At 38.5% G+C, this 14,257-nt stretch overlaps 1 protein-coding gene across 3 annotated transcripts in view; it reads right to left on the reverse strand.

The window, feature by feature from the left end:
- Positions 1 to 14,257, reverse strand: part of LNX1 (ligand of numb-protein X 1) — a 208,876-nt gene that overhangs the window by 9,905 nt on the left and 184,714 nt on the right. For all 3 annotated transcript variants that reach the window (XM_031942611.1, XM_003773249.4, XM_023506006.2), the window contains 2 exons: positions 8,331 to 8,465; positions 790 to 967 (listed from right to left, as the gene is read on the reverse strand). In XM_031942611.1, the coding sequence (XP_031798471.1) occupies positions 790 to 967; positions 8,331 to 8,465 (313 nt within the window). The remainder of the gene's footprint in view (positions 1 to 789; positions 968 to 8,330; positions 8,466 to 14,257) is intronic.

A 14,257-nucleotide genomic window follows, 5' to 3' on the forward strand; every position in this document is an offset into this window, starting at 1 on the left:
GTGTGACACTGGGCAAGTCACTTGATCTCTGCTTGCCTCAGTTTCCTCATCTATAAAACCAGAGGATTTAATAAGAAATTAATTATAAGGCACTTAGCACAGTGGCTGGCACATGTAAGTGCTACATAAATATTAGTTATTGCCGTTATTATTGAAATACTGGGCATCTGGATAGCTCAGTGGATAGAGTAGGTCTGGAGTCAGGGAGACTTCTTCAAATCTGACCTCACCTACTTCATGGTTATGTGGCCTTGAGCAAAAAACCTAACTTTTTTTTTTTGCCTCACTTTCCTCAACTTTAAAACTGGAATAATGATAGTACCTACCTCCCATAAATGAAATAATTTTTGTAAAGTGATTAGCACAGTGCCTGGTAGGCGCCATATAAATGCTAGATTCTGAATGGTTGTTGTGTCTGACATCATTACTATTATTACAATTTCCACTGAGGATCCAACCATGAAATTTAACCAAAACAACTTGGTGTTAATTCTTAGAGCTTCTGGTGGTTCCTGAGTTTGTTGTGGGGTTCTAGCAAAGGAAATCGGAACCCTAAGAGCAAAAGGATGGCACTCTTTGCATACGACTGTGTGTGGGGAATATGGAAAGGGGAAGTTTGGTTAGCCTGTGAGCCCAACTCAATCTGGTGGTCAGCGCCGTGACAGCTTACACCAGCAAATAGCTTTTATCTTCTTATGGGGTGAAAGGCAACAAGGCACAGCAGAAACCCGATGCCTCCTAGCTCCGCGTAAGTCACTTAACATTGGCTTGGGTCTCCTGAGTTTTTACCTGTTTTTATCCGTCCATCTCTGTTTATGACTCCTCCGGGTTCAACGCTGGTGACGTAGACAGGCAAGTCCCATTCTCTGTGGGATGCTCCCCCTGCAACGGTCATACCCAGTGATTCTGTATAGTCTTTGCGAACACTGACCACCTTCTCATGGCAGGTAACAGCATGGAGGAGAGTCTGTGAAGGATAAATGGTTTAAAAAAAAAAAAAAAAAGGACATAACTAGCAAGCATGATTCACCCATTTAAAAGGGTCTTATATATATATTTATAATTTATTAAAATTGCCCCAACAGTGTGTCATTGTAGTACTTGATACAGAAATCTAGTTATGACAGCAAGAGTTCTGAACAGAGACCCAGCTCTGCCACTGATTTTTGTGAGCTTCGGTGTCATCATTTGTAAAACAGGAAGATACTTAATACTTACCTCATCATAAGGTCTTTGGGAGAATGAAAATATACAATGTATTTAATGAGTTTAAATTGAGTTACATAAATTGCATTTCCTATGATTATTAATAAGGTAAAAGAGATGGACTGGGTAATTCTTCTTTTTAAAAACTTTATCATTTTCCAAATTTTCTCCCTCTCACTGAGAAGACAGTCACACAAAACTTATTTCCGTGTTGGACTAGATAATCTCCAAAAGCTTTCCAGTCTTATGAACCTAAAATGTATAATTCCCAAACCAGCAAACATCTAAGAATGACAATAGTACTATTAAGATAATGAATGTATACTACTAGGTAATGAAATTAGCTATTATATTTAATAAATAATACCCCTCAGTTTTAGGCTTCTTTCATCAAAGAGTTCAGAGATATAGTCTGTCTCATCAATCTTCACAAAACCCTTAAGTAGGTTGTTCTAGTCCTTGGAGTAACCATGAAGAAACAAAGAGCTTAACCGGTTTGTTTGTCTTTGTCGGGGACAGTTTCCATTAAAAAGCTTCCCAGAATTTCAGAGACAACTTCCCTAATTATTTGGGCTGACTCAGAGGGAAATTTTTTTCATTTGAAAAAAGAACCAACAAAAATGGTGGGAGGAACTGACCAGACTCCCTTGGAGGAAGATCAGAACACAAAGTGAACCAAGAGTTATAAATTTCTCAAATGACTCATTTATCACTTAGAGTAAGTGAATTAACATTTTAAAAAGTTTCTACCCCCAGCAAATTGGAAGGCTGATGTTTTAAACCACATCCCAGCCCACCAAAGACAACATATTTTTATTGTCAGTCATCATGCTTAGCTTCTGAATACTTTGCAAGAAAATTATTTGTTACAGATATTTTAATAGCAACTCCATTGTTATTTCCAGTCTCAAAGTAGATTCATATAGATACACCTACCATCCCAGGAATCTGTCAGCAAAATTCATTAGATAGATGAGAATCTGGTTGTCAGCAAAATCAGAGACTGCAGTAAGACTGACTCAGGAGACCCGAGTTCAAATCCAGACTTTGCACCTGCCACCTCTGCAATCTTGTTAAATCATAAAACTTTTCTGGACTCAATCCCTTTGTTTTTCAGATGAGGAAATTAGACTAATTCAATCCACAGACATCTCTTCCCAGAAGTTTCTTTGGTATGTCAAACTTATCACTTCCAAATGGGACTTCCATTTCTCCCAAAGCCCCTAAATTTCTTCCAGACTCCTTTATTACATTAAGACCCCACCATTCTTCCCATCCCTCAGACTCACCACCTTGGAGGGCATCATCTTTGACTCTTTTTTTTCTCCTGCACACTCAACCCTAATTAGTTGTCAGCCTCGTTGATTTTACTTCCACAAAATCTCTTGCATCTATTCTCATGTCTCTGCTCACACAGCTATTCCTTGTCTTATGTCTTCCCTACTTCTCATCTGAGCAATGACAACACCTTCCTAATTGGTCATCCTGTCTCTAATCCACCTGCCATCCAACTGATACTCCTAATGCTCAAGTCAGAGTATGTATCTTCCCTACTCAGGAAAGTTCAGTGGTTCCTATTGCTCCTAGGACAAGATACAAAAATCTTTGTTAGGCTTAAAATGCCTCCAACCTTTTGTTCCACACTTATTTCAGATTGCTTCCTCAGAACTCAAAACTACATTCATTCAATTTGGCCTGCTTGAGGTTCCCTACACAAGACATCTCATCTCCTTCCACTGTGCCTTTGACAGGCTGTACCCTACACTTAGTATTCACTCCTCTGCCTCACACAATCCCTAGCTTCCTTCAAGGTTCAATGAAGGTATCGCCTCATATGGGATAAAAAGGTGGTAGAAGAAAGAGTAAGCCATTTCCAAGGCACTGTTTAATGCATTTTGATATATTTTTCATTTTACTTTCCCCCCTCAATTACAAACAAAATTTTTAACATTTTGATATACTTTTCTAAATAAACATTCTTTTGTAATTAACTTGAAGGCCTTCGTAATGAATGTATTTCAGGACTTTTTTAGGTTAAAGAAAGTATTTAAAAGAGATGGCCATTGCCTTAACATTTTGCCTACATCACCAAAGCTTGGTTCACAAACATGTCTGTGAGAAACAGTACTTTCTCAACTGGTTAGTACCATACACAGAACACAATGGCCATTTAGAATGCTTGGGACAGAACTTAGATAAGCTATAAAAAAGGGCCATCTTTTAGGTACCAAAATTGATTATTAGGGTGCTATTGGAAAAACCCAATAGGCTGTTGCTTACTTTTGTCCACAGTGAGCGTTCAAGAAAATAACACAAAACCAACTTTCTGACTAGTATAAGTATAGTTTTGCCAAGAGTAAATATGGATTAGACCAACGTTTTCCAAATTAATTTCTGTTGTACATTTTGAGCCTTAAGATATATTGCCAAAAACTCATAAATGTTGATCTGGGAGAGCAGAGGAATAGAGAAGGAGAAGGGCAGAAAAAATTTTAATTATGTTAAAGGAAATGAAATATTTCCATACCAGAACTTTCCACACCTAATATGTATTTTTGATATATGTATGTAATTTCTTTTTTAACATTTAAGCAGGAAAAATAATATCAGCATTTTTTTAATTTTAGAACCCTAAATTATGTACCAGATTGATGTTCATAACATTATCTGGTTCCCTGTTGCCGTTTGAGAATTCTGTTCTACCTTCAGTCACTCTATAGCACTTATTTTCAATCTTTTCTTCATGTCTTCTCTACACCACAATAACTCTACTTTCCTCTGCATCCCAACATTTATGCCAAATGATCTTGCCTCCTACTTATTGAGAAAGCTGAATCTATCAGACTATCAACTATAAATTCCCTCCTGTCTCTACTCTCAAAATTTCTCAGCATGACTCATTCTGTACTCCTCCCTTCTGATTACAGAAAACATATCTTTACTTCTTATTAAATGTTGCCTCTAACAGCTTCAAACCTGTTCCCTGTCATTACTATGGATCCAAAAGTCACCCTCTCTCTCTTTTTTGTATCTTTAGTATCTTACCTTGCACTAGGCTCATATCTTCTCAATTCCCCCCAATCCCCCCCAAAAAAGCCTTCCCTGGATTTCTTCCTCTCATCTAGCTGCTATAGTTTCTGTGTTCTCTCCCTTCCCTGATAAACTTCTTGAAAAAGTTGTCTATAGTACTTCTATTCCTTATTCTTCACTCCCTAGTCCACCCTTTGCACTATACTATCTGCCTCTCCATTATTCTGTATAAACTATTTGGAGGTCACCAATGACCAAATCCAATGTTTTTTCCCCTCTATAAATCCTAATTCTTGACCTTGAAGAGTCCCTTCTATTAGATCCTTTCTTCTCTCTTGGTTTTAGACAACAAATGGTCCTGATTCTCACCTATTCCTTCTATAACCATCTACTCCCTGTTCTCTTGATAGAAATATTTCCTAAAGATCTAAGACCTTCCTCTCTCTCAACATTATTTCTTTTGACAAACTCAGTCTCTCCCATGGCTACAACTCCCAAATGACTCCCAAAGTCAGATCTTCAGTCCTAATCTCTCTTCAGAGCTCTGGACCCTTATCTCTATACAACTATACAACTTCTCTCCCTGGCAGTACCAGCAATACTTCAAACTAAACAAACAAGTAAAAAACCTTTTTTTTTTTTCCTTAAATTGAATCTTCCTTCTGATTTTGCTACTTCTGTAGCACAAACTTTCATCTAATCTCCCATAATAATTCCAAATCTTGGAATTATCAAAATTTAATTAGTTTCCAAATTCTGTTGCTTCTATCTCCTTTTATTGTCCCCACCACCACAGAAGACATCCTCATTGTTTTTTGTATGGATCTCCACCCAGATTTTCCTGAGTCCGTGGTCTCCCTTGGAAATAATACAGCATTTTATTTTGTAATAACTGTCTAGGAATTATGAAATAGTGTATATTATGGATTTCTGGTTTTATTGTTTGCATGCAGTATGGCATAATTATTATTTTATTTATTAATTTGGTATCAATGTAAATTATGTAAGGAAAACAGTGAAGACTATTATTTTTTATTGTTGATTACTTAGGGATTAATGTGGATTAAGCAAGAAAACAGTGAAGATTTTATAATATGTTATTGCAGGAATTATATTTATATGTATTTATATATGTATATATGTGTGTGTATGTATATATACGTATATACATATATATGCATATATATGCATATACATGTATATATTTATATTATAAAAATTTAGAACCTGCTAAACACCTACCGAGATCTTTCATGAACTGACAGGTGACAAATCCCTGTACTACAAATACAGACCTGAAGAATTGAATAAAACAACAACAAAAACCCATAAACAGAACTAAATCTGAATCACATCAGAATCTATCAGAAACCCTGATTCATTAAAAATTAAGAATAATGGTTTGAATAGAAATCATCATCCCAAATAATCATAATCTTTAAATTACACAGAACAAAAAGCTTTCAAAACGTATCCCCATTATCCTGTCTGCACTTAAAATTGTACTGAGAAACTTTTCAGATAAACACATCCCGACTCATTTTTTTTCAGCTGGAAAAAAAAAAAAAACACTTTGCTTTTTGCATGGTGGCAAAGAATTGGATACTGAGAGAGGGTGTCTATCAATTGGGAAATGAACAAGCTGTGATATATAAATTCAATGGAATACTACTATGTAAAAAATGATACAAGAAGTCGTTTTACAAAACCTGAGAAAATTTGTGTCCACTGATGCAAAATGAAGTGAGCAGAATCAGGAGAACAATCTACATAGTAAGTGCAATATTGTAATTAAAAATGGTAACTTTGATCAATACAGTGACCTACCATAAATCCAAAAGTTTCATGATAAAATTTGCTATCTACCTCCAGAGAGAAAACTGATTGAATCAAAGAACAGATTGAACCATATTTTTTTTTCCTCGTTTTTCTTGAGGGAGGAGGAAAGGAACATGGTTAATGTAAAAAAATTGTTTTGCAAGACTATAAATATCTGTAATGTATTTTGTTTTTCTTGCCTTCTCATTGGCTGGGAAAGGAAGCAGGAGGAGAGAGAATTTGGAACAAAAAAAGAAACAGAAGAAAAAACTCTTCTCTTAAAAGTTATTTTGTCTATCTTTGTAAAAATACATAGAACATTTGACTATAAAGGATTAATACTGGGATAGTAATGTGTCTCTGGACTGTTTTTATCTGAACCCCATTGAAAAAGATAATTACAATAGCTTACGTTGGGATAGCACCTCAAGGTCTGTGAAAAGCTAAACATATAATTATCTCATTTCATTATCAGAGACAAGGGAGAACCTAGAGCAAATTCCACCTCTGAGGCTTAGTAGCTAAGTGACTTTGGCAAGACACTCAAAATTTTTCTGATTCTCAGTTTCTTGGCCTGTAAAATAGGGATGATAATACCCAGTACCTTCTTCACAGGGTTGCTATGAGGATGCAATAAGAAAATATTTTGATTTCCCAAAAAGCATCTTTATGCTATGGAAGCTGTTTAGAACTCTAGCTGGTGCTATCTCTGTTTCTCAGTTTCTTTTTCCTTCCCTCCCCCTATTTCTCTCTCCCCCCATCCCCTTCCCTATCAGGGTTTATATGATTCTAAGACACCAATGAACTGCCCTTTTGTTTTTGCTTGGCCTTTTTCAGTGTTTTCAGTCACACAAAGAATAGAAATATACAAAATTGGAGCTAGAGATGAAGCTGAAAAGGTGAGTGATCAGAGAGCCAGATGCTTCTTGGTTTCATTCTGAATATAATTTTGTATCTTTTGCCAAGGAGGGGACAGCATCTGTGACTGATAGAGGGAATTCCCCGTTGGGGAAAATGAGAGGCCCAGAGACACAACCATATGTGTCAGGAGCAGATCTTGAACTCTAGCTCACAAACCAACTTCCTCTCTGCTCTAGCAGGCTGCCTCTTTTCTGTACCTCCATCCATCCATCCATCCATCCACCCACCCACCCACCCACAGAGACACCCACATCTTCCATCACCCAAGCTTGTGAAAACCTCCCTCCCCCTTGAAGACACCGCATTTCTGCAGCCTGGGCAAGGCCATTTCCCATCCCACTCCCAGCCTAACCCCCAGGCAGGCAACCCGTGGCCTCCTCCTTGGTCCCCACCTCCTCTTTAAGACCTTCCCTCTATCCCTCTTACACAGCAGTCCCTTTAAAACTCCCTCTCACACTTCCAGATCCTCTCCCTCTCATTCTAGATGACTCTCCTCTTCCCTCTCTTAAGGACCAGCTCACAGTCACTCCTCCGTCTCAGTCCCTGTCCCTTCCCTTCCAATCCCCCAGCATCTGTGATCTCAGCCTTGTGGGCTGTCAGGCAACAGACAGAGAAAGTCTGTCCCAGGCTCTCCCCCTCAATCCCCTTTCTCTCAGCTCTTACTCAAGGGGGAAAATTCCTTCTTAGGGCTCTGGTTGCAGAGGGAGTTCTAATGAGGAAATGGGGGAGGTGGTCAGTCAGGTCATTAGCAATTGATAGTGATAGAAATAGTCACAGACCAAAGTACAAGCTGTACCTACTGAGTCACCCCAACTCATCCACTCAAGGAACAAACGTCAGGACTGTCATTATGCTGAGCTTCAGCCAGACTGAGAACTGCCCAAACCCAAATCCAGTCAAACTTCTTGCTTTATCCTAGAGTCCTTCCTTCCTTCCTCTCTCCCTTCCCTCTCTTCCTTACTCACTCCCTATCTGTCTTCCTCTCTGCCTCACCACTCCCCCCCCCCCCCCCAACTTTGTCTCTCTCTCCCTCTTTCTCATCAATCTAGAAGAATTTTTACTAGGGAGCCTTGCACTTAATTGTCTGATGGGAAAGCAGCTTTGTCTAGAATATGTCTGTAATACCTGACATGTTCATTTTCATCACTCATCTTCCCCTTTTCCTCACCTAGATAGAAGATACCATATGAATACAGAAACATGGGTTTGGGGGGTTTGTTTTGTTTTGTTTTTACATTTATAACATCAATCCAGCAGTGCTCTTCCTGGGGATGATATCCAGAGGCCATACCTAGAGATTTTTAAACGATAAGGCAGCAAAACAGTCCCCATTTCTGTAGCCTACACAGCCTTACCTTGTGAGCATTCCTCCTCTCGCTGTGACGCAAAGGGGGGCTGCCGTTCGCGTTCCAGCCTCCCTCCTGCAAGATGTCAGGCCCCTGCTGTCGGGTCTGCCTGGACACAACGAAGTGAACACGTCTCTCACTGGCCTGTGTGATAAGACACAAAGACATAAATGTAAATCCTGCTATTAGCCTGAATAAATCCCATACCAGAGGATGGATTACAGGATTACAGAATATTAGCATTGGAAGGGACTTTGGAGATCCTCTTGGCCCCACTCTGATTTCACAGATGAAAAACGGAGACCCAAAGAATTTGAGGGAGCTTTGCCCGACGTCACCCAATTTCCTAGTGCCACAATCAGAACCAGAACCTATTTTCAACTGCCAACCAAGGCTCTTTCTTCTACAGAATGGCTCACTCCTGTAAGACTGAAGTTTGAGAATCTCTCTGTTCTTAAAAATGGGTCATCTAGAAATCAATATCAGCATCAATAAATACCTCTTTTTTTTTTTTAATCTTTGTTCCAAAGAGCTCAGAGTACTTTAATAATAGGCACATTTTCACTCATTGCCTTAGCAACAATATTTCAGAGCATCTTACTGGGTACCATGTACTATATTTATTATCTACCAAGAAAAAAAAAAACTCTTAAAATGGAAGATAAAGAAAAAATGGGGGGATGGAAGATAAGAGTAAGAAAAAAAAATGAGATTATTTAATTGTATCCCTAGAATAATTTAAATTTCTAGTAGAGAAATAAAAGTAGGCACACCCAGACAATTCAAAAAAGTATTCCAAAATAATAATTATTATTATTTTTATACATATAACACTTAAAATTAATAAGGAACATTATATAGCTATAGAGAGAATAATTTGAGCCTCACATTAATTCTGTGGAATAAAGCATTTTACATATTATTATACTGAATATACACATGAGGAAAACAGAAGGTAGTAGAAATTTTAACCAACTCATGTCACACAACTAATAACTATTACAAATAGAATTTGAACTCCAACTGCAGAATTCTGTACTATGATATACAGAAGACTTTAAACGATCTGCACAGTGAAAATTTGGGCGAAATTTTTTTCTGAGAGGATATGAAATGTTAGGATTAGACTCACAAAAAAAAAAATCTTGCATTTTAAATAAGATGCTAGTCTTATACTGTATAGACCACTATTAATAGCTAGCATGTGCATTATGCATTGAGGTTTACAAGGTGCATTATAAATCTTATTTCAGTTGAACTTCACAACCCTGAAAGGCAGGTGCTGTTATAATCCTTATTTTTACAGATGAGGAAATTGAGACAAACAAACTGACTTACTCAAGGCCATCTAGCTAGCGTCAAGGGCGTGATTTTGTCCTATCTACCATGCAATCTACATTATCTCATTTGATTCCCACAACCACCCTTGGATATAGGTCATACAAGTAGGATTATCCCCATTTTATAGATAAGAAAAGAGATTAAGCCAGCTGAGCTCCCTGAGCTAATTAATGAGGCCCCAGATTAGAATCTGTCTCTTGAATTTTTCTATGCGCTTATATGTGTATACATATACACATGTACACACATACATATACAATATATTCTGCTACAATATATTGCAGTATCCTAAAGATGGGGCGGGGGAAAACAAACAGGGTTGCAGCATGAAGGATACAGAATAAGAATATCCAAAATATAAAAATTCCTGGGAAAGCTCTAGTATCTTTGCTTCTAAAAACATTTCCTGAATAGCTTTAAAACTATCCAAGGAAAAGGCTAGGGTTTTGTTATATTCTTATCCCATACATTATTCCATTCAGTGAACGTCCCATTTTTTTCTAACCTATCCAACTTCATTGTATTATATTGTGCCTTCCTTATATATATATATATATATACACACACAATCAGCATCCTGCTATTGCTCTTTGGATCATCCACTGTTCTGATTTTTCAACGCTTGTGATGTTCCTTGGTTCACAACCACATAATACCAAAAGAATTTTGATTTAAGAAGATGGGTTTGTGTGCAAGGACAGAGAATAGATGTGTTCTAGGGAACCCCCTGATGGATATTCTGACACCTTTCCCACACCTTTCAGCTTTGAAAAGTTGCCTAGGTCTTTAGGAAGATAAGTGACTTGCCCAGCATAGCAAAGCCAGTACATGTAAGAGACTGAACTTGAATCTGGTCTTTCTGACTTTGAGAATGACTCTCCAGCCTCATCTATGTCAAACCTGCTGGAGAGCACTGAAACACTGCAATTTCCCAAATGTAATCCAACTCCCCGCCTCCACCAAAAGCATTGTCTAAAGCAACAATCCAACTCGTGAACTTCATTCTTTTGGTTTCAAGTCCAGCTTAATGCACGAGGGTACAGTACAACGGATTCACCACCCAAAATGGTTGATATTATACTAGAGATGATAGATTCCCCCTCACACACCCAGATACTCTGGAGGTCCCTTCACAGGAAGATCTGATGTGCATTTTTTATTAGGTGGCTGGTGTGAGCCGAGAATTTAAAGTTATAAGTAAGGATTTCCACATACATGGAGAGCAGTAATTTATTAGGGGAGTCTCCTTGCCAATAACTTAATGCTAGACATAGCACATGAAAATCCAGTGAAGTCTGAGCCTGAAAATGTGAATTGAATAACTGCTGCGGACTGTTCCTTGGCATGTGGGCTTTGTCTGGCCACTTGATATGATGTATGAGCCTAAAATGCTCTTGATCCTTTATGAGGTGATTAGATCTGGTGTCCTCTCCTCTTCCAAGACTAACTCAACACGAAACACAGGCCCAGAGGGGGAAGTCGCGCCAACATGAAGCCTGAAGTTTCCCAAAGAGAGAGAGACCAACTCGAGCTCCTCAGTTCAAGATTCATCCCTAAGGTTTCCCTCAACTTATCTCAGAAAAGTTTTTTGTTGCTTTTTTTTTCTCTCAGAGAGTATGGAAGATAACCTCATTAGGATAATTAATGCCAGCAGTACAAAGAAACGGACACAGTTATTACAAAATACTTTTCCAAGAAGTGCATTTAGCTAGCTAAAGTCGTAGATCTCTGTGTCAGGTTTCTCAATTCCTGCTTCCTGGATGAGCTATTTATGTGGCGCTCTGAACCTGACTTGAACATCTTTGCTTTATATCTGATGAGAAATACCAGGGGAAGAAAAGGCAGTGACTCCTCTGATCAGCAGAGATTACTGGGCTTAAGAATTCTCTGAATTCACAGGCTCTATTTATCTTCAGGCTCTGGGGGTGCTTCCAGTTGCAATGCGTCGGAATGTGGAATTCTTCACTTTTATAATGTTCTGGTTAATAATCAATCAGCTAGGAGGTAGATAGAGTGCCTAGTCTGGACTCTGGGAGACCTGAATTCAAATCTGGTCTCAGCTATTAATGAGCAGTGTGACCCTGGACAAGGCACTTAACTCTCTTTGCCTCAGTTTCCTCATCTGAAAAAAATCTGAAAGAGATGGCAAACCGCTCCAGAAAACCCTAAATGGGTCACAAAAGAATCAGCTACAACTGAACAACAGCAGCAAATTTTGCAAACCATATAGCATTACATTAGAGACATGGATTATTATTGATAACTACCAGGAAGTCAATATATTGGAGCACTTGGCACAAGGGATTGTTTCCTTCCACTCGTCAGGGTACAAGAGCCAGTTGTTGACAGTCTTCTTCACTTCCCACATGTGCCATGGGAATGGATGACTAAAGGGGAAAAACTCACAGAGAAGTTGTCAATAACAGGAATTACTAATGATGGAAGTCTGCCTGGGAGGCAAAAGGATACCTAAGTATTTCCGTGTGATTTTGCTTCACTAAAGTCTTCCTGAGATGTTTTGTCGGGTGTGGAAGGAACCCAGGGCCGGTGAGACCAGTATTTATGTAAACTGTGATAGGGCCAAAGACATGATGGTATAGCAGAAAGAGCTTTGAATCTGGAATCAGGAGAGGTAGATTTGAAGGCCATCTCCACTATGTCCTACCTAGGCAAGTAACTTAATGTATCTGGGTCTGAAAAAAGAGAAGGGACTGGATAACTTCCAAGGTCCCTCCCAGCTTTCAATTTGTAATCCTATAATCTTACCCAGGTGGAAAGAACTCAAGGCTAGGACCCAACAGCTGTCAGCTGAGGACTGATCTAGCCAGATGTGGACAGGTTTGGCTTCTCCTGAAGCTGTGAGAAAGCCACAAGGTAAATGGAATTTCTGGCCACAGCATCTCATGAACTAGCTCAAAGGCATCTATAAGATATTTATGGTATTATGACAATTATACCTTATAGATATGGGTACCCTGGCAGCAGGGCTGCAACCTGCAATCATACAGGGTGAATAAAATCACTGATTTTAAAAAGTTTTTCTGGGAAAATGGCAGAATAGGTTGGTAAATTTCAAGCTCTCCCAGATTTCTCCCATAAATAGAACAAATTTGCACCTTAGGGCAAATATAGACTGGGGAAAAATCAAGAAGATTTGGGGTAGAACCTGATACAACCCGAGAACCTGATACAATCCAGGCCAGGGATTAACCCTTATGAAGTGCAAACACCTCTGGGCTAGCTCCTGAGAAATATCCAATGGGGACTCCTTGGGCTAGCTGGGTAAGGCTGGAGCCTCAGCAGGAACCACAGAGATTTTCACCTCTCAGACTGTTTGTGGAGTCAGGGTCTGAGTTCGGGAAAGCTGAGGGTTCTCTGCTGACTGTTCTGTGCTGCTGAGATGCATCCCTGGGCAAGAAGGAACCATCACTTGTTTAATGCAGAAAGAGCAGAATAGGGGACACTGCTGGCTGTGGGCACTTACAGAAGGGTGGGGCTCTTGGTTTGGAGTTCCTGGTCAGAGAGGAGAGCTGGAGGGAAGTTTGAGGCACCATTCCCCCATCCCATAATGAGAAGTACTTATACTAATACTTCTGATTAAAAATAAAGAACCAGCAAAGAAGAAAGACCCCACCAATGAAACATATTATGGGAACAGGAAAGACTGGGATTTATCTTCAGAGGAGGAGCCTGAAGGAAAAAAGCTTCTACCCCAAAGAATAATGTGAAATGGCTCCCTGCCCAGAGAGAATTTATAGAAGAACTCAAAAAAGAATTCAAAAATCAAATGAGAGACATTGAGGAAAAACTAAAGAAAAAAATTAAAACCATCCAAGAAAAACAAGAAGTTTATGAAAACAAAGTTAACCAACCAGAAAAAGAGATAGAATCTCAAAGATGAAAATAATACTTTGAAAATTAGAATTGGGCAGGGGAAGCCAGTGAAGCTTTGAGAGACCAAGAAATAACAAAACAGATTATAAAGAATGAAAAAATAGAACAGAATGTGAAACATCTTACAAGAAAAATGACAGATCTAAAGAATAGATCAAGAAGAGAAAATTAAGAATAATTGGACTGCCAGAAAGTTCTGACCACAAAGAGAATCTCTACACAATAATGCAGGAAATAATTCAAGAAAATTGTCCTGGAGTAATAGAATATGAAGGGAAAGTAGAAATAGAAAAAAAAAATCCAACTATCACCCTTAAAGAGATCCTGTATGGAAAATACACAGGAATATTATTGTCAAATTTTGAAACCCCCAGATCAAAGAAAAAATTTTGCAAGAAACAAGAAAAATGCTGAAACTAGAATTGTACAAGACTTATCAACAGCTACAATAAAAGACTCTAGGTCCTCGAATCATATCTACCAACAATCAAAAGAACTAGGCCTGTGACCAAAAATATCATATTCAGCAAAATTTTCTATGATCCTGAATGAGAAAAAACAGACATTCAATGAACTTGCAGATTTTCAGTACTTTCTATCAAACAAACCTAAACTTAACAGGAAATTTCCTATAGAAGAGCCACTATGAAAGCTCAATTTTAAGAAACTTAATATGGGCAAACTTGTTTAAACATGGACAA

This window comes from Sarcophilus harrisii, chromosome 6, assembly GCF_902635505.1.
Source record: "Sarcophilus harrisii chromosome 6, mSarHar1.11, whole genome shotgun sequence".
Classification (NCBI taxonomy): Eukaryota; Metazoa; Chordata; class Mammalia; order Dasyuromorphia; family Dasyuridae; genus Sarcophilus; species Sarcophilus harrisii.